The following is a 21,659-nucleotide window of genomic DNA, read 5'->3' as shown; positions in this document are numbered from 1 at the left end:
GTATAGCCTGGCATTTGTTCAAGTGCCTCCACCAATGACACATTAATAGATAAGCTCTTCATCATATCAATGAACTTTTTAAACTGATTATCATTCTTCTGCTTCGCGAGCCTTTGAGGATAAGGTGGAGGTGTCCATGGCAAAGGAGCCTTGGCTTTTCGTACAACCGGCTCTGGCATGTCAATTGTGTGTTCCCTAGACGGTTTACGGCATCTTAAGTCTCTACCTCGGCTTCATCGTCAATATCAATCCGCACATCATTGTTCACATTCTCTTCAACCACATCTTCAACACCCAAAGGTACATTATCATCATGCAACTCAACATCTTCATCACAACTTGCTTTTGCTTTGAGGCATTCACATCACCGCCTCTCCCACTTCTTGTTGTAACCGCCATCACATGATTGTTATTCCCACCCTTCGGGTTCACTACCGTATCACTTGGTAGAGTACCTTTGGGACGAGTATTCAACGCTTGAGAGATTTGGCCTAATTGCACCTCCAAGTTCCAGATAGATGTATTATGAGAAGCCAATTGGGCATCGGAATCTTAGTTCTTTTTCATCATTTGCTCGAATATGCTTTCAATTCTTCCCATATCACCTCCGGAAGAACTAGGACCTTGAGAAGGGAAAGGGGGTGGATTGCTTGGTTGTTGGTACATTGGGGGCCTTGGAAAGCCCATCCCTCTGTTGCCTTGGTTTCCATTATTGTTCCACTCGCCTTGATTGTTGTTGTTGCTCAAATTATTGTTGTTCCCGTTCCAATTGCCTTGATTGTTACCTTGATTACCCCAATTGTTGTTTTGATTATTGTTGTTCCAATTTCCACCACCTTGTTGTTGGTTGTTATTATTCCAATTACCTCCTCCTTGTTGTTGATTGCCCCAATTTCCTTGGGACGCCATTGTTGATTCGGAGAGTTGCCTCTATTCCCTTGGTAGTTATTGACATATTGGACCTCTTCGCTTTGATCATCATAGCACTCATTTGAATAACAACCATCATCATTGTTGTTGTCATATTGTTCACAATTACCTTGATGTTGTTGTCCTCTTTGCCTCCTTTTCAACATAGAAACACCTTCCATTGTATTGACTTGGCGCGGGTTTTAGACTTGTTGTAATTGCGCCTTTGCCAATTGATTCATAGTTGTTGTAAGCTCGGCAATAGCTTGGCTATGATCGTGCAATTCCTTGTGCAAATGGATGACCGTGGGCTCACCTTGGGGCACATTTGCTCGGCTTTGCCATGCCAAAGAGGTGTCGGCCATTTCATCAAGTACATCACATGCCTCTTGGTAATAAAGTTTCATAAAGTTCACTCCGGCTAATTGGTTCACAATGCATTGATTCGTGATGTTGATGCCCCGATAAAAGGTTTGTTGAATCATAGCCTCGGTCATGTCGTTATTAGGGCACTCTTTCACCATTGTTCTATATCTTTCCCATATCTCGTGCAAAGGTTCCGTTGGCTCTTGCTTGAAGGCTAGAATTTCATCCCGAAGAGCTACCATATGACTTGGAGAAAAGAACTTGCCAATAAATTTGTCCGCCAATTCATCCCATGTTGTAATAGAATGATTGGGAGCCTTTCTAACCAATCCAATGCTTTACCCCGAAGAAAGAACGGGAAAAGCCTCAATCTCAACGCATCCTCGGACATGTTTGTCTGCTTGCTACCCCAGCATGTATCCACGAACCCCTTCAAGTGCTTGTAGGCATTTTTATCGAAGGCGCCCGTGAAATACCCTCTTTGCTCGAGCAAGGTCAACATAACATTTGTGATTTGAAAGTTCCCCACCCGGATTCGGGGAGGAATAATAGCACTGGCGTATCCTTGATTTGGTAAAACTCTGGGGGCTACTCTCGGTAGTTGTGGAGGAGGGTCTGAAATATTGTTGTTCTCATTTGCATATATATTGGCATTTTGGCCTCTCCGTGGAACTTGAGGTAAGACCTCATCTTGTTCTAGATCCTCTACCTCCTCCCCCGCTATCATATTGTCGAGAGGGTCATTTGCATTAAGAGCCATTTGTACCTGATTGATCGACACAAATAGAATTAGTAGACAAGAAGGAAAGAGAAGCAAAACACAAAACTAAATAAACAGATAGTCAACACCGTAAGCTCCCGGCAACGGCGCCAAAAAGTGATCGCTGCCAACTCGACGCTACATTAAGGTAGAAAGAGCGGGTCGAATAGCTTTTCCCCGATATGAGGGTCGGGATCGATTTCCTCAGGGAGCTAGTAGTGGAGTTGGATTGTCTGTCTAGCCTAGAGATGTGTTTGTACTCCTAATGTCACTTCAAACATTTTTAGGTTTTTGAATTATAACTATTTTTATAAACTATTGATTAAGACTAAATTATGCTACGAAAATATTGCTAAGTTGTATCTAATGGGAAGAAGGGCATTAGGGTCGTGACACTACCTAGGTGGCTAATTGACGGGTAGATGTTACTAAGGTTTGATTGACATAATTGGGGCTTATGCTATAACTGTTGCACAATTTTACCCACTCTCACACCTCTGGGTAGAGATAGTGATTTTGCCCAATTGAATCTCTCGAGACCAAATGGGTAGGCAAATTAGACCAAGCAACTAGGGTTCAAGTAGGGTAATTACTCTCTCGAGGTTTAACCCGTTAATTGGGACTATCATTTCTCATGAGTCCATCCCAATTCCTTATTGGGTCAATTTTGGGGTCATAGACTCTCTTTCTCAAGAAGAGTTAAACCCACAAAGCTTGAATCAGTGCTTGTAACCACCAATTCTAGATTAAAATATAAAATCAACACAAATAGCAAACACCCATAGTCAATCTAACATTAGATGGCAACACCCATTAATTACCCACACTAGGGTTGAGCCACAACCCTAGCTAATGGGTTTAGCTACTCATGCTTGAAGAAGAAAATAAAGAAATAGATGGAGAACAAGGCATATTAATTAAATGCTAATGTAAATACAGAGAATCTATTGTTAATTTGAAGCTAAGATGCCAAAAATGGATACAGATGATGTTCCCACGAGCGCAGCTCAACTCTGATATATCTAATAACCTAAAAATGGTAAAATGTTCTATTTATACTAGGCTGGAAAAACTGAACAAAAATACCCCTATGGGGTCAGCGCGGGCTGCATTAAATGGACCGCGTCCGCACTGGGCTCTTTGACTTTGACTTTTGCTTCTCTGAACTTGGACTCCGCGGACCGCGTAGAATGGACCGCGACCGCGGAGGGAGCTGGCGTGGTCCGCGCAATCATGACCGCGGACCGCATGGCATTGGTTTTGCAAACTTTCATCTCTCTGAATCTCATGACCGCGGACCGTACAAAAGAGTAGTGCAGCCGCGGAGCCTTCACCGCGGCCGCAAGATGTGTACCGTGGTCGTGCTTCTTCTAGCCTGGTTTACCAACTCTCTGAACCACCTAGTGCGGCCGCATTCAACTTTGCGCGGTCCGCACTGGGCCTTCTTTCCTTAGATTTCTTTGTCTTTGATACTTGAACAGGTTTCACTCCTTTTTGAGCTGATCTTTGACATTTCGTCACTTTATCGATCAAACCTGCAATCAAGCACAAATTGTGAGCCTTTTAGGACTATTTTGTAACAATATATGATCAAAGCATAGGCAATTAGGGGCATAAAACATGTTAAAATCCTAACTTATCAGCTGCCAACTCCAAATCATGAACCAGATAGTTCTTTTCATTAATCTTCAACTGCCTCGAAGCATAGGCAATGACCTTGCCATCCTGCATCAACATTGTACAAGCCCAATACGAGATGCATCACAATAAAAGGTATAAGGCCCTGAACCTGTGGGCAAAACCAACACTGGTGCCGTAGTCAGAGCTGTCTTGAGCTTTTGAAATCTCGCCTCACACTCGTCTGACCATCTGAACTGGGCACCCTTCTAGGTCAACCTGGTCATCGGGGCTGCAATAGATGAGAATCCCTCCGCGAACCGACGGTAGTAGCCTGCCAATCCCAAGAAACTCTGAATCTCTGTAGCTGATGCTGGTCTAGACCAGTTCTTGACTGCCTCAATCTTCCTCGGATCAACCTGAATACCTTCTGCTGATACAACATGACCCAGAAATGCAACTAAGCTCAACCAGAACTCATACTTCGAGAACTTAGCATATAACTGACTATCCCTCAAGGTTTTAAGAACCACTCTAAGATGCTACTCGTGCTCCTCCCGACTGCGGGAATATATCAAAATATCATTGATGAAGACTATCACGAACGAGTCCAAATAAGGCCTGAACATTCGGTTCATCAAGTCCATAAAAGTTGCTGGGGCATTGGTCAATCCAAATGGCATGACCAGGAACTCATAATGCCCATACCGAGTGCAGAAAGTCGTCTTAGGCACATCGGATGCCCTAATCCTCAATTGATGGTAGCCAAATCTCAAATCAATCTTTGAAAACACCTTGGCACCCTGAAGCTGATCAAACAAATCATCGATCCTCGGCAATGGATACTTATTCTTGATTGTAACCTTGTTCAACTGTCGGTAATCAATACACATTCTCATCAATCTGTCCTTCTTCTTAACAAATAACACTGGCGCACCCCAAGGCGAAACACTGGGTCTAATGAAACACTTCTCAAGAAAGTCTTGCAACTGTTCCTTCAACTCTTTCAAACTCTGGCGGGGCCATCCGATACGGCGGGATAGAAATGGGCTGAGTGCCCGGAGCCAAATCAATGCAAAAGTCAATATCCTTGTCGGGTGGAATACCCGGCATGTCCGAAGGGAAAACATTAGAAAGCTCTCGAACAACGGGCACAAAATCAATAGAAGGGACCTCAGCACCAGAATCACGAACATATGCCAAATAGGCCAAACACCCCTTCTCGACCATACGCCGAGCCTTCACATATGAGATAACACTGTGGGTAGAATGACCAAGAGTTCCTCTCCACTCTAAACGGGGCAAATCCGGTAAGGCTAAGGTCACAGTCTTGGCATGACAGTCCAAAATAGCGTGGTAAGGTGATAACCAGTCCATCCCCAATATAACATCGAAATCGACCATGTCTAAAAGCAACAAATCTACACGAGTCTCAAGACCCCCAATCACCACAATACAAGAACGATGGACTCGATATACCACAATAGAATCAACCACCGGTGTAGACACATAAACAGGAATACTCAATGAATCACTAGGAATGACCAGATACGGTGCAAAATAAGATGACACATACGAGTAGGTAGACCCTGGATCAAATAACACTGAAGCATCTTTATCACAAACTAGAATAGTACCTGTAATGACTGCATCTGAAGCCTCAGCCTTGGGCCTGGCTGGAAGGACGTAACATCAGGGCTGGGCCCCACCACCCTGAACTACATCTCTAGGACGGCCTGCAGCTGGCTGGCCTCCACCTCTAGCGGCTTGAGCTCTACCTCTAGTACCTCTACCTCCACCTCTAGCACCTCTACCCCCACCTCTAGCTGGCTGGGCGGGCTGTGGAACACTTGGTGCCTGTACCATAGCACGAGAACCATGATGCTGAGAGCTACTCGGTGCTCAAGGGCAAAACCTGGCAATATGACCCGTATCACCACAAGTGTAACAAGCCCTCGATTGCTGAGACTGCTGGCCCTGACGGCCTGAATGACCACCCCGAAAACTCTGAAACAGCGGTGCACTAATAGGAGCAAGTGGTGCACTGTAGGACTGCTGATCGGGATACTGCATCTGGGGACAACGACCACCTAAAGTACCGTAAGAAACCTGGAGCGCTGACTGAAAGGGCCTAGGAGGATGGCCTCTACCATACGAATCTCGACCTCCGGATGAGGTACCACTGAATCGGCCTGAATGACGGGGCCTCTTGTCTGACCCATGACCGTCTTCCCTATGATAGAGCCATCTCAACTCTACGGGCCACATTGGCCGCCTCCTGAAAAGTAGTCTCACTCCCAGCCTATCTAGCCATCTAAAGACGAATCAGAAGGATAAGACCGTCAATAAACCTCCTCACCCTCTCTCTCTCTCTCGGTGGGGAGTATGATGAGAGCATGGCAAGCTAAGTCGATGAACCTGGTCTCATACTGGGTAACAGTCATGGAACCCTGCTGGAAGTGCTCAAACTGCCTCCGATAGGCCTCTCTTTGAGTAACGGGGAGAAACTTCTCCAGAAACAACATTGTAAACTGCTCCCAAGTCAAGGCTGGTGATCCGGCTGGTCTAGTTAAGTAGTAATCCCTCTACCAAGTCTTGGTGGATCCAGACAAGCGAAATGTAGCAAAATCAACCCCATTGGTCTCAACAATGCCCATGTTCCTAAGAACCTCGTGGCAGCTGTCTAGATAATCTTGGGGATCCTCAGTAGATGCACCACCGAAAGTAGAAGTGAAGAGCTTGGTGAACCAATCTCCACAAATCATCGGCGGGCATAGTCACTCCATCACCGGTCTGAGATACCACACCCGGCTGTACTGCTCCAACTGGCTGAACCGTTGCTGAATTTGGGGAGCTACCTGCTCCGGAGTGCGAGTAGCAGGAGTCTGGGTCCCTCCTCCAGCCTGAGAGACGGCTGGTGCTACAAGAAGCAAGCATGCTTGGGTGACACTCTCCATAAGGCCCACTAATCGGACCAGAGCATCCTGAAGAACTAGGGTAGCAATAAACCCCTCTGGGACCTGAGATGGGCCCACCGGAACTGTTGGAGCCAGAACCTTCTTATCAAAATCAACCTGAGGCTCCGTCACGGGGGTTGCTGCTCGGGGATGAGATATGCCCCTACCTCGTCCTCTAACACGACCTCGACCTAGCCCTCTGCCTCTCGTGGGAGCTGCTGCTAGTGGCTCGGGCTGCTAAGCGGTGGATGAGGAAGCGCGTGTTCTCGCCATCTGCGAAAGAACAGAGTATAAATTCAATTAGCATTGAGAAACCAAACCGCATGATAGGAAAGAATAAATGTGAAGTTTTTCCTAACTTTGTAGCCTCTGGGGGATAAATACAGACATCTCTATATCGATCCCTTAGATGCTACTAAGCTTGTCTGTGAACTGTGAGACCCATGCAACCTAGAGCTCTGATACCAACTTGTCACGACCCGGATTTCCTGCCCTCGGGAGTCGTGATGGAGCCTACTAATGAGAGCTAGGTAAGTCAACCCTTAACTACCTAATTCATTACCGAATTACTTCTTTTTAACAAACACAAGCGATTATATAAAAATAGCGGAACCTTAAATAATTAAGCGGAAGGAAACGATAAAATATCTAAAATCGGCGTCTATTACAACTTTTAAAAGCTCAAGTGCCCAAAATCTGGTGTCACAGACTGTCTAAGAGTCACTACAACTAAGGTCTGAAGAAAATACAATATACTGTTTCTGAACGCAAGAAAATGAAATAGAGAAAAAGGGATAAAGGGGGACGCCAGGGCCTGCGGTCGCATGCAGGTCTACATTGGGTCTCCGGGTGGACTGAAGGAAGCCCTCCAACTACTTTCCGAAAGTTGCTCCTGGATCTGCACACAGTGCAGAGTGTAGTATCAGCACAACCGACCCCATGTGCTGGTAAGTGTCTAGCCTAACCTCGGCGAAGTAGTGACGAGGCTAGGACCAGACCACCAAATAAACCTGTGCAGTTCATATATATATACAGCGGAAAAGAAATACAGAAAATAACCAATCAATGTGAGAGGGGGAAACATGTTGTGGGGGAGATAATAGTTCCGAATAGAAAGGCATCAAGTAAGGAAAGAAAACAACATAACTGGAATATCAACAAGGAAGCAGAATTCAATAATTGCACGGCATCACACTTCGTGCTTTTACTCTCAGCCTCACCAAAGCAGTTATATAATAAAAATGTGCATGGCATCAGCCTTTGTGCTTTTACTCTCGTCCTCACCAAAATAATCATATAATCAAAATGTGCACGGCATCACCCTTTGTGCTTTTACTCTTTTTCCTCACCATATAATCAATAGAATCGATACGGAATGGTACGTCGTGCGACACGGCATCACCCTTCGTGCTTTATACTCTTTCCTCACAATAACAAACAATGCATGGCATCGCCCTTCGTGCTTTAACACTCTTCCTTACCCAAACAAAAATCACAAGCAAAGGGACAAGGGAATAAACAAAATAGTAATAGAGATCCCGACAATGGAACAACAGTTAAACAATTAAACCCCAGCAAGGGAACAATAATTAAACAATTAAATTCCGGCAAGGGAACAACAAATAAATCAACAATATCCCGGCAAGGGTGACAACATAATGATCTCTTCTCTTTCTCAATTTTTACTTCACAATTCACTTCACAACTCGAGCCAATGCTCTAGAGGTTTGATTATCACTTATACTTTCACAATTTCGCTATACAACTTGAGCCAATGCTCCTTAATATTCATAGGTCACAATTCTTTCCACAAAATTTATACAACAATTAGAAATCTTGACCAAGGCATGAATAATACAACGAATTCATGAAAATCACAATATAAGACCCACGGTCATACTTGACACCAACGTATAGATACTCGTCACCATGCCTATATGTCGTACTCGACAAGAAGCAAATAGCAAATAGGACACAACTCCTAATCCCTCAAGCTAAGGTTAGACCAAACACTTACCTCGATGCAACGAACACAATTCAAGCCTCAACTACCATTTTACCTCTTGTTTCCACCACCAACTTGCTTGTATTTAGCCACAATTTACTTAACGATATCAATAAATGCTAAATGAATCAATTCTAATGCATGAAAATGAGTTTTTCAAAGTTTTACCCAAAAAGTCAAAATCTCCCCCCGGGCCCACATGGTCAAAACCCGAGGTTCGAACCAAAATCCAATTACTCATTCCCCCTCGAACCCAAATATATGATTTGTTTTGAAATCGGACCTCAAATCGAGGTCCAAATCCCCAATTAAAAAACCTAGGTTCTACCCAAAACACCCAATTTCCCCCCTGAAATCTTTGATTTTAAGTTGAAATCATGTTAAAAGATGTTAATGATTGAAGAAAACTAGTTAAAAACGACTTACAATTGATTTGGAGAAGAAAGGTTGTTTGAAAAATCACCTCTTATATTTTTGGGGTTTTGAAAAGTGAGAAATAACTGAAAAGTCCGTTTAAATATACTCCTCTCAGACCCTCCACCGCGGACCACATAAAATGGACTGCGGCCGCGGAGCTCCACCGCGGACCGCAAGAAATCGAGCGCGGCTGCGGAGGCTTGGCCTTGCTCACCACGGACCGCCCAAATCCCACCGCGGTCGCGGAGTCCCCATCGCGGCCGCGAAGTTCCCACCGCGGACCGCGAGACCTGTCTTCAGAGACCTGCAATTTCTCTGAATCTGCAACTTTTTCCTAAGTTCAAAACTTCTCGAAACACACTCGAGCCCTCGGGGCTCCTAACCAAGCACACGTACTAACTCAACAACATCATACGAACTCATCCGTGCGATCAAATTGCCAAAATAAACTCAACAACAATGAATCAAACCTCAAAATCAAGAACTTTTTCTCAAACTTCATCAAGTATCAAATTTAGCAATTTAGGTTCGAATCACCTCAAACGACGTCCGTTTTCAACCAAACTTTACAGAAATGACTTAAACCATATATAAGACCTGTACCGGGCGCCGGAACCAAAATACGGGCCCGATACTATCGCTTTCTAATCAGATTTCATTTCAAATTTCCTTAAAAAATTTCATAAAATAATTTCCTTTAAAAATTTATTTCTCGGGCTTGGGACCTCGAAATTTGATTTCGGGCATACGCTTAAGCCCCATATTTTCCTACGAACCCTCCGGGACCATCAAATCGCGGATCCGGGTCCGTTTACCCAAAATGCTGACCAAAGTCAAATTTATTCATTTTACAGTCAAAACTTATTATTTTTCACAAATTTTTATATTTAAGCTTTCCGGCTACGCGCTCGGACTGCGCACGCAAATCAAGGTGACGCTAAATGAGGTTTTTAAGGCCTCGGTGATACCGAATTCAATTAAAAGTAAGTGATGAGACAATTTACAAAGTTAAATACAAAGCTGATAGGTCTGTAGAGAGGTATAAAGTCAGGCTAGTGGCTAAGTGGTTTACTCAGCAGGAGGGTCTGGATTATCATGAGACCTTATCTCATGTAGTAAAGATGGTCACAGTGAGGAGTGTTGTTGCCTTGGCAGCTCGGTATGCTTGGACTTTGTTCTAGATAGATATTTATAATGCCTTCCTTCAAGATGATCTTTCAGAGGAGGTATACATGTCCTTACTACAGGGCTTTGGTAGCCATGGGGAGACTAGAGTGTGTAGACTACTTAATTCTCTGTATGGTCTGAAGCATGCCAGCAGGCAATGGAACCTGAAACTGATTTCAACTCTTGTAGATTCTGGTTTTAGCCAAAGTAAACTGGATTATTCCTTGTTTACCAAAAGGAGTGGTTGGGATATAGTAATCATATTGGTGTATGTAGATGATCTCTTAATTACAGGAAGTGACAGTGGTCTAATACAAGATGCTAAAAGGATTCTAAATGGTAATTTCAAGATGAAAGATTTAGGGGAGCTCAAATATTTTCTTGGTATTGAGTTTGCAAGATCACACAGAGGCATTGTCACGAATCAGAGAAAATATGCTCTAGAGCTTCTCATAATGTGGCCTAGGGGGGAGGAAGACCAGTTACATTCCCATTGGATCAAAATGTGAAGCTAACAAGTGTGGAATATGACAAATTGTTTGGGATGCAGGAGAATGACTCTGAACTTGAAGACAAAAGGTATACTAGAGATTAATTGGCAGATTTCTATATCTAGCAATCATAAGACCATATATATTTTTTGCAGTTCAGACTCTAAGTCAGTTCATGAATGCACCAAAGCAATCTCATTATGATGCAGCCCTAAGAGTAGTAAAATATGTTAAAGACTGTCCAAGAAAAGGTCTGCTAATGAGTAGCAAACAAAGTGGCAAAGTCATTGCATTTTGTGATGCTGATTGGGCATCATGCCCAGTGACCAGAAAATCATTTACATGCTATTGCAAAAAACTTGAAAATTCAATGATCTCCTTGAAATCCAAGAAGAAGAGTACAATTTCAAGAAGCTCAGCAGAGGCAGAATACAGGAGTATCGCCACAAAAGTAGCTGAGTTGGTATGGATACAGGGATTGCTTGAAGAATTGGGTGTGAAAGTTGATTTACTCATGGAGTTATACTGCGACAATAAAGCAGCACTGTAGATTTCATCCAATCATATGTATCATGAACGTACAAAGCATAGAAATTAACTATCATTTTATTAGAGAAAAACTGCAAACGGGGATGATAAAAACTACACATGTGCCCAGCAAGGAGTAGATAGCATATATATTGACCAAGGCACTTGGGAAGCACCTGCACAGTAAAATGGTTAGCAAATTGGGTATGATAAATATTTTTCATCACCAAACTTGATGGGGAGTGTTGAAATCGACATGTGCAGTATAATGTTGTACATTAGCAATGGTAGTTGTACATAGTTGATTAGAATTAGTTTAGTATTAATAGATAGTAATATGTATTGTTAGAAGTAGTTAGAAAAATAATATATATGCAAAGAGCTACACACGTGTAAAGTGAGATGTAATAATAGAGTCACAAAAATTTCCAGAACTTTCTTCTCTCTGCTTTCTCATTCTTAGCTCAAAGAACAGCTCCCTTCTCCCTTTTAATAACTCCTTTATTAATTTTTAGCGCAATAAAAATAGACGTTAATAGATACTCTTTTTATGTCCATTAGATAAATGCTTATTGTCCGTAACAAAAGCTGGCAAATAGAGGAGTAAAAGTGAAAAATTTGTTGCCAAAAGGGTTCCTTCTACCAGCAATTAGATTAGTCTTTTGCAGCAATAATAAAAGCTGTATAATGTATAACCTATGGAATTTTTTGAGAGATATAGTGGCCATTGTAATAGCCAGTAAACCATTGCCGCTATATCTGAAGGACTTTTATAGTGATCTTTACCAGCAGTCCCTCTAATGGCCGCTAAAACCTTTGCCGACGCCAGCTACAATGGCTAATACTTAACGGCCGGTAAATATTTTAGTGGCCATTTCTATTGCCGCTAAAGAGTATTTTTATTGCCACTAAAGGTCTTTTTTGTTGTAGTATATATACTAGTGTCGGATTCAATTTATTTTGATACGAAGAATATCTTTATTGAGATTGTTTACTATGGCAATCTCAATCTTTCTGTACTAAAATGTAATGGTTAGTTGTTGTATCCGCATTCATGATATGCAGTTCATAACAATATTGATTACTCACAAGTCACAACCATTTCTATAATTTGGTATATCCTTTAGACTAGAGTCTAGAGCTATTAAAAAAAGTTACTAGTTTTTTTTTTTTTCGAAAAAGAATAAGTCAAGGAGAGAAATTTTGCTTTTAGGAGCAAAACGATTTTGAGGGGGATAAAAAAGAACAGAAAAGAAAAGAAAAGAATGAAAGTAATTAACTTACGACCTTCTTCAAAAGACTTCACCAAAAACTTCTTCAAAGAACTTTTCCTGAGTATAATACTATTGGAGGCATTTGCTTGGAACTGTGGAACATTTTTCTCAAAGTTTTTGGAGCAGAGAACACTTATCTAAATATTGTACAAAACATACTTTATTTATTTTACTCTAATTTATATATGACGTTATTACTATTCAAGAAACTTGTTAAATCAACTTCCAATAGAGATTACACCTTTCCACTCTCCCCATTATGAAATTGTTCCGGGAAGTTGCCTGTAATGTTTGTCATTGAAATACCTAACTTATCTTCTACTTTATATTTCGTCGTGATATTGATTTGGCAACTTATGCGACAGATATACTAACACTACTTATGTTATTATTATACATTGATTGCGTTTGGATATTAATTTAAACTTTAATATCCAATTTTGTTGGAACGGGATAGTGAAACACAATCTAATGAGGAGCTGTAATGCGGTAACTACCACAACTCTAGGAACTATTTAACAGTTAACATCACCATTTTATATACCATAACTTTTTGACGAGAAATTTTACAATGTGTGAGACATGTCACGTAATACTTGTGTGAGGGACTAATAAATGGTGTATGGGCCCTAAAATGGCCAAGCAATTCATATTTTGCCTACTATTTATCTATTCAATCGATTTATCTTCCTGCGATCCACAGAGTCAATACAACTACAGCCCAAGTGAGCTATGTAACCATCAAATTGTAACGTCCCATTGAACCCTGAAACACGTCCGCCATCCAACGCTCATTCCCCAAACAGGAATAGTACACCTAAACTACAAATATCTCAAGTTTGGAAAAAATGAATTTTGCATGCATTACTACCAAAGAGATGATAAACAAAATTTCAACTATTCGTATCGGTGAAAGACACTTGTATCTTTGTGGTGTCGGTTAATTCCCCTGGTATGTTGGCTCCATACCTTCAGCAGCTAGTTTTATTCGTTGGTGATGTTCAGCGACCTTGTATTCTACGATTTCCTTGAACAATTGAGAATCAAGAACACAATCTGGGCTCCCATATACTGTTGCTTGAACACTTGCCATAAGTTTTGCAATCTCGCGGCCAGAGAATCCTTCTATCTTCTTAGCAGCCTCTCTAATAACACCATCAGACAAATCTTGTATGGTTATCCTTTTTTGTTGGTTCTTCTTGAAGAGGTGCCCCCACTTAGAATTGCTGTCACTGTCTCCTTCACCAGCAAGGTACCTGTTCAAATAGAGCTTCAGCAATTTGAAACGCTCTTCTTCTTGAGGGAGAGGGAACTCGATAACTTCGTCTATACGGTCAGTGACAGCACTATCTAGATCTCCTGGCCTGTTGGTAGCAAGGACAAGAACTACATCTCGGGACTGGTCCCCTGTTCGAAAGAGTAAAGCATTTAAAGCACTTCGCTGAGCTTCACTCATATATGTACTATTCCGCCTGCAATCAAAGAAGTGCACTGTCCTTTAATATTGTATGTCTTGTAGTTGGTGCTACATCTAGAAAAATAATTCAAAAAACTGCAACATATCATGTCATTAACCAGTTAATAAATTGGCATTTTAATAGGAAGCAGCTGAACATAAATTTAACTTACTCGCACAAAAATGCATCAGCCTCATCAATGAAAAGCAGTAGGCCTTTATTTGATTTTTTAGCCCAATCAAATATCTCGTGAATTTTGGTGACAGCCTGTGCACCCAGGGGTGCAACATCTCCTCCGGTCATCATGGCATAGTCCAAACCCTGTAAAATTCACACAATTTTCAGTTATCCCTTCAAAAATGCAAGCAGCAGGAGCTGGACTTGTCTTCCTCCTCTTAAAATTTTGTGGTGAGAGGGGAAAGCATTTAATTTCTGGCTATAGCTCAGAGAAGTGGGTGTTAGTCCATTTATTGCCATTATCAGTTATTTATACTGCTCAATTGATGAAAGCGTATTTAGGTTCGGAAATATGAGGGAGCAATTAATGATGGTTGCCCAGGAATTCAGTATTAACAGCACGAGGAAAACAGCATTCTTATTATTATTATTATTATTATTTGGCACAATTAAAACAAGGAAAAATACGAGAGAAGTGTACCGATTTTCTTGCGATCTCCCTAGCAACCATTGTTTTCCCAGTGCCAGGAGGACCATAAAAGAGCATATTGCGAAATGGTGCCTGGTGAGACTTGGTGTTTGCTGTGGCCCTAGCAAGGTGTTCTATTCTCCTCTGAAGGGAAGGATGCAACACAATGTTTCCAAAAGCAGATTTATTTTGTCCAGGTGCTGCCAATCCAGCAGCTGTACCAAACTTGAATCCTTTGTCAGCTACTCGAGAAATCATCCCTGACCAAGGAAATCTTGACATAGATGATTCCCGAATTAATGATGGTTGTCCAAGAATTCTGTTAATATATCCCCAGGTAACTCTGGCACCTTCCCTGTATGAATAGAAAAGATAAGAACAAATGCCCAAAATTACTATTCTAAATACAAAATACCAATGTTGCAAGGAGATATAATTAAAATAGGACACAAAACACGAATTGATCAGCAGAGAAGACCCACAGCCAGATCCTCTCAAGACTAGCAAAATGATGATTATGTGATTGTTGGCAACATTGTCATTCCAACAGCGATTACCTGTGCAAATATTTCCTAACTTCTAATTTTTTATGCATAAGCAAGACTGACTGTGTCGTAAGGTGCTTTCAATGTTTAAATAATGACCATATTTCAAATAATCAATCAACAAAGACTTGCCAAAGTTAGAAAAAATGTAGCTTGTCTACAAAATTCTCACATAAATACCAATTCAAAGCAACAACCAGATCATAACAGTTTAGACTTCCTCCTATGAACCCCTAAAAGAGACCAGTGCTACATTAATACAATGTTCTCGATTTAAATTTCATTTATTTGCTTATATAATTGAGTAAACAGAAGCGAACAAGAAAATAACCAGAATTCCAGGGCAGAATGACGCCAAGATTAGTGATCAATGTGAAAACAAGCCTTTTCCCTCTTGCCAATGGGTAAAAAATGTTGAAACTGCCTATCAAGCGGGATATAAATGGACATGTTGAACAGCTAAATGTTCCAGGAAGTATAGTAACAAACTAAGGTGATAAAATAAGGGAAATATGTAAATGTAACATAGTTAATTAACTAGTTATATATAATTATTAACAAACTCCAGCTAAGATGATCACAAGGTCAATAATGAATGATGCCTTCTTCCTCTTTTTTCCATATAGAGAACAAAGCTTTCCATTTGTTTCTTGCTTTCTCTAATTAATTTCAATACATGAAACTTTTTCTTCACATTCAATTGAATGAGTTCAAACACATGTAAGTTAATGCCTTTTTATTTTATAACCGTGGTGTCCGGGCCAACTTGCGTGCACCTCAACTAATTCCAGGGGAATCATGCCACCTCCCACCGGTAACTCTATCCGCCAAGGCTTGGACATATGGGAAGAAATCACCTAGGCTTGGACACATGTAAGTTAACGTCTGATTCTCTAAATCTATCACTTGAGTAGAAAAGACCTAGAAATTTCTTTCATTTTAGCAATCCCACATATAAGCTCTTTTTATCCACCACTATCCTTTTTCAAAAATAAAACAAAGACAAAAAAAAAGTACAAACAGCATGAATCATCAATTTAAAAAAAAAAAGTGTCCTGCCAAGAACTTTCGGTCTTTTTTTATAGAGGTTCAAAAGAGCGGCATGGATAGTGAAGATGTGAAGATTCATATAGCCGACCTAAACTAACTTAGGATTGAGGCATAGTTTATTATTTATTGCAGTATGGACATACTTATCAAAAATAATCTAGTGTGGACAAGCTTCAGTTGTTTAAAGCTTACAGTAACCCTTCCCACTACCAAACGTCTTTAAGAAATATGGTCAAAGCTGCCTAAGGAAATATATATCAAGAGACAAAGACAAACATAATTTAAAAAGTCACATATCTCATCATTCCATCACAATTTTGCATCATGGTACTACAGCTATTATAGAACTTGCGGCTGTCAAACATCATTTGCTACCAAATGACAAGTATAGATCTTGGATCTAAGAATGAAATAACGGCACACTTTGTGTATCCCAATCACTGCCATAAGTTTGACTTTCATGAAGGGCTAAGGCAATTAAGGAGTAGAACAAAGAACCTGGTGGTATAAACTCCAGCAGCCAATGCAGTGACTCCGCCAACAGTCATTACCAATTTACTCCTATCAGTCAATAGAATCCGGAAACCCTCTGCAAATTGCATTTAGAAACAGTTCAATCAGCTCTAGCTCTAATACGTAAAGAGTATTATTAAAAAGATGCATTAATACTGTAGAAATAGATGAATATCTTTTCCCTTTCTCAAAATAGCAGTATATTTTTAATAGCCCATTCTATGTGGTTCATCATCCACTGCCTTTCTGAAAAGCATCACACATTTTTTTCTTTTTACGTACTCTTTTCCTGATCTAGCAGAAGGAACAACTTTGCTAATATGATGATGCAACTACAAAAGTCAAGAGAGAACAAATAAGATTCATGAGAAAGCATGTACTGGAGAACTAATAACAGTTTTCTGCCCCTTCTTTTTTCTTTCTTTTTTTTTTTTGAGGGGGGGGGGGGGGGGGGTCTTTGGGTTTAATTAGAAGGCGGTAAGAGTTTCTACCAAAAGAAGCAATGGAGTTACTAATTGTATTTCCATGCACCATGTCAGTGAGATTTTTGAGCATGAGCGAAACATTAACAATACCTTCAACATGACTGAAAGTTGTATTAATGGCTGCAAGCCACTTCTCTCTTTCACCATTTATTTTCTCGATCAGCATCCTCCTTTTATGATCTTCAGTTAGTTTAGCTTCATGTGCCCTACCTTCTGCCTCAGCCATGGCCTTCACTCTTATTGTTTCTCGTTCTATTTCAGCTCTCTCTTTCTCAGTTTGTCTTTGTTGTGCTTGAATTTGCTCTTCTGTTGCTCGTCTTGCTTGTTCTTTTCGTATTGATGACTCCTCTTGCATTTTAACCAGCTCAACATTGTGTCTTCTTTGAGCTTCATGATCTGTCTGAAATCATGATATAAAGAACTGTCAACTAGGTTCCTGTGTAAGATCATTTTAGTACTCAAGAACAATGTACACATTCTATTTCATAAAAAAATAACTTAACATATATGCAGATTTTAAATGTGCATTATTTCCTGGAAAAGTAATCAGGTCCAATCTCATTTTCTATACGAGAATAGTCACATATATAAGTGGACTACTCGATTCTTCTTCTCTCACCCCATGTACACCCAACATTTAAGATGTCAAACAATGCAATTAAGTTGTAGCAAGAGTTGTTGAGTTTCCACAAAGAGAATGAGTTGGTTCATCAGTGGTGTTATTGAGTATTAATTAACGCATAACCTTTTGAACACTTTAAAGTTGGATTAGCTCAGGAATCAACTAGTGGGATCGGAGATGATGCAAGGATTCCTCCTTTTTTCAAAATGATTACTGCTTAACTGACCATCGAGTTTGAAAAGCTCTAGTCCTTGGATGTACATTGATGAAACCCTATTTATCTTAGGCCAACTTGCTCTCTTCTCTAGCTCTTTATCATTGATAGAGTCTTCTTTTTAGCTTAAATACACATATCATAACTGTATGCATAGGTATACAAATTGAGAATGTAAGCATAGGTATAGAACATGAGTTCTATGTTACATCTTATAATAAACTAAATTTTCTCTCAAGTACTTTGCAACTCAAGATGCCGTGCCTTAGCTGGATCATTTCAAACTAAGCAAGCAAATAACTCTACATACCTGCATTCTTTTTCTAGCCAATTCATCTTCATATCTTAGCATTTGTGCTTTGGCCTGTGATTGTTGTTGGTATAGATTCCGCTGGTCTTCTCCCCATTTTCGCTGTTTATCCTGCATTTAGATAAGTGCATTTGGTATAGTGTAAGAAAAAACTAATAATAATTAAACAAAATGTCAAAACAAATTGACAGCTTAAGTGTTAGCAGAGTAAAAGAATTATGATGTGGTTAAACACTATATGAGAATCAAAGCAATCATAGTCTTAAGATGCAATACACACTTAGGTGGCACTTGGTTTTGGTGAAGTTTTTGGAAGAATTGATGTAGAAATGTTGCTATGGTTAGAAAATATTCTCTATGCAGTTATGGTTAGAAAATATTCTCTAACAACAAATGGTTACTTGTTTGCCTTTTGGTATGAATTTTGACAAGGTTTGTTACTCAAAATAAATGGTTGGGTTAGGTGATTTTTCATTAAAAAAAACGATTAGATTATATTGTTTTCAGAAACCAGAATAATTTGATTTTGCAAAAATAAGTTCCACTTCATTTACTTTTTCCAGAAAGCCTAAAATAATTCGGCTTTGTGGAAATTATTCAGTTTTTAAACCAAAAAGACTGCGGGCAGGGCAACCTCCCCTTACCCAAGAGGCCAAGACTAAATAGGCAATGTGCTGTCCATGATGGGCAACACATCCTCCCCCTTGTGGTTTAAGAAACTAGCTTCTCATTCTGAAAATGTTTTCCTAAATACATTAAAACCAAACACCATCCAAGTAGCAAAAGGATTGCTACAGTTAAGGATTGTCTTTTTTCTTCTATCAAAGTAAGAAAAACAAGATCACTAATATGTTCCCTCATATTCTCTTGATTCCTTCTTTTTGGCTATCCATAAAATCCTATGAGAATTACATCATTTCTCCCCGAAAACCATTCAAATCCATTTTTTCCTAATATTAATTTGATATGGTTTAAAGACTCACAATATCAGCTTGAGCCTGGATTGCCTCATAATGAACTTTCTCTGCAGCAATATCCGCAAGCCGGTTTTTTTCCTGCTTTCTCATTACATCAAACACCTTTTAACCAAAACCAATAAACCCAAAATTAGATTAATTTTTTCACCATACCAAAATTTAAAAATGAAAAAAGTAAAACCTTGAGGTTATTAAGAAAAATATTTACTTGTTTGTGATAGGGAGAGCTATTGATTTCTCTAAGAGCTTTTGCACCTCTCTCTAATGATTCCGGATTGAACCCGCCTCTTGAATCTTCAGGAGGATCATTTGAATCCGACCCAGATTGAGAGTCCGACTGAGGAGCCTGTGGTGGAGGAGATGGAGAAGAAGAAAAGGGGGAGAAGCGAAACGGAGCGTCGGCGTACGCGCGGTTGGGGAAAGTGGAACATGAAGCTGCTGCGGCAGCTGCAGCTGCCATTGCTGCCACTGAAGACAACTTCGAAGCAGCCATTATTACAACATTGGAATGGAGTGAGACGGAATTCTGTAATGTCTGGTACGAGAGCTTAAACCCTGCGACTATGGCGGGTATTCGAAACTAGGGTTTAAGAGGATGATTGAAGTAGTTGACCAGTTAGATTTGAGCACGTCGATGTTGTTGGGGATATTGTTGTAATTTTAGTGCCGCCTTTCGTCGAACATTTCTTGGGCGGGGAGTAACTGAGGGTTCGGACGTTTGGTCCAATTGGTTAATGTAGGGGACACAATGCTGTAACGGAGTTATACTAGGAAAAGCCTGGTCCAACAATGTAGAATGTAGCCCAACATAATAGTTTCAGTTGGGCCGAGTGCACATATAGTCAATTTTGGGATCCCTATTTATAGCTTGGATGGTTTTTACCTGTTGTATTGTATCATATTGTTACTTTAGGTATAATATTTGTTTTGATTGTTACTTAAATTTTATTATATCGCATCGTTAAATTCGTCGTTAAATAACGATAAAATGTCCCACTTTATGTCACGACCGATTTGGTGTGGTCGCATCGTTACCTTGTCTTTTTCACTCAATCTCACCCTTCGTTATCATTAAATAATTTTATTTTATCATTTACCCTACTATATACGGCTAAAACCGGGCCTACCCGATTTTACTATTTGATCGAGACCAGGGGGTTGCATCGTAGCCTCGTAGTGGAATAGATAAAAGTGACAAAGACAAGGCACCGAGTTCGAGAATCGAAGTGCCTACCGAGATCGAGGCCGGCAGCGATCGAGACCAAATAGAGCAGGCTCCGAGCAAAGCACAATAACAGGAAAGCTAGATATCCGTGACTGATCGAAGATCATGGCGGGAATCATGGAACGGATCAAATCAAAGGCAGTTGTTTAGGCTAATCATAGGCTTTATTTCTGTAATTAGCATTATAACATAGATAGGATTCCTCTACTATATAAAGAGAGTCCTAATCATTTTGTAAGCACCTTACACTCTGATATATCAAAGCAATATAACGTTTTTTCTATAGCTCATATCCTTGTTCATCGGCTTGTTATATTTTAACTGTTCTTGCACAAATTAATTCGAGGGTATTCAAGCTCGAGGGCTGAATTCTGTTCAAACACTGGTTTGCTTTTATAATTTTGTTAATTTCTATTATTACTCTTTGCATTTATCAATTGATATTAGGTGAAATCACATATCCTTAAACCCACATTATAAATTTAATTTTTATCCAATTTTAAGTGTAAACAGCTTAGCGTCCATCGTGGGTCTAAGAATAATAGTGATTTCCTAGTATTAATTCCCATAACACACAGCTTTACGCTTGTTCTCATAAGCGTCTTTGATTTCAGGAATCAATATGTCAAACTCTCAAGTAGCACCCACTCACACGGACAATAGCCTTAGTCTTCATGGCGAAAACAAAAACATAATCGCCCAAGGAAACGGAGTACCTCCAGTCAACCCCGATGGACCACTGGCCGTAGACCCAGTCGATGTCAGCTCTCATATTGTCATTAATGGGAATTTAGGCTTCGACCACGAAAACAGCATCCGCAGAGATGCCCAAGCAGCTGATTAGAACACATAGAGCAGAGAAGAAGGCGGAATTAGCATTCGAATGATATTCGAAATGTTGCAAACTCAACAAGCTGCGATACCGCAACTCCAAAATCAGAATCAAGCACCAAGCAGAATAGAGCTCGAAACATCACAAGAAGTTGTTAATAGAATCGAACTTGTACTAGAGAAATCGAATACCAATGAATCGGAGACTTACCCCGTATTATGAAGATGTTCGAGGATCTCACTAAGAGGATCGAATCAAGTGAAAAGAAAATCGAGGCTAATGGCAGAAAGGT

The 21,659-nt window shown here is 40.3% G+C and overlaps 1 protein-coding gene across 1 annotated transcript; it reads right to left on the bottom strand.

Annotated features, from left to right (window-relative positions):
• Positions 1-13,108: 13,108 nt before the first annotated feature.
• LOC107818318 (uncharacterized) lies at positions 13,109-20,048 on the bottom strand. Its single transcript, XM_016644309.2, has 8 exons — positions 19,519-20,048; positions 19,317-19,412; positions 18,334-18,444; positions 17,278-17,587; positions 16,688-16,778; positions 14,607-14,949; positions 14,121-14,269; positions 13,109-13,963 (listed from the first exon to the last, which is right to left on the bottom strand). Exons 1-8 carry the CDS (start codon positions 19,801-19,803, stop codon positions 13,432-13,434), a joined length of 1,917 nt encoding a protein of 638 aa, XP_016499795.1. The 5' UTR covers positions 19,804-20,048; the 3' UTR covers positions 13,109-13,431.
• Between the last annotated feature and the right edge of the window lie 1,611 nt (positions 20,049-21,659).

Source organism: Nicotiana tabacum, chromosome 3 (assembly GCF_000715075.1).
Source record: "Nicotiana tabacum cultivar K326 chromosome 3, ASM71507v2, whole genome shotgun sequence".
Classification (NCBI taxonomy): Eukaryota; Viridiplantae; Streptophyta; class Magnoliopsida; order Solanales; family Solanaceae; genus Nicotiana; species Nicotiana tabacum.
Note: the sequence above shows the minus strand (reverse complement) of the source record. Positions and strands in the feature narration are given on the sequence as shown.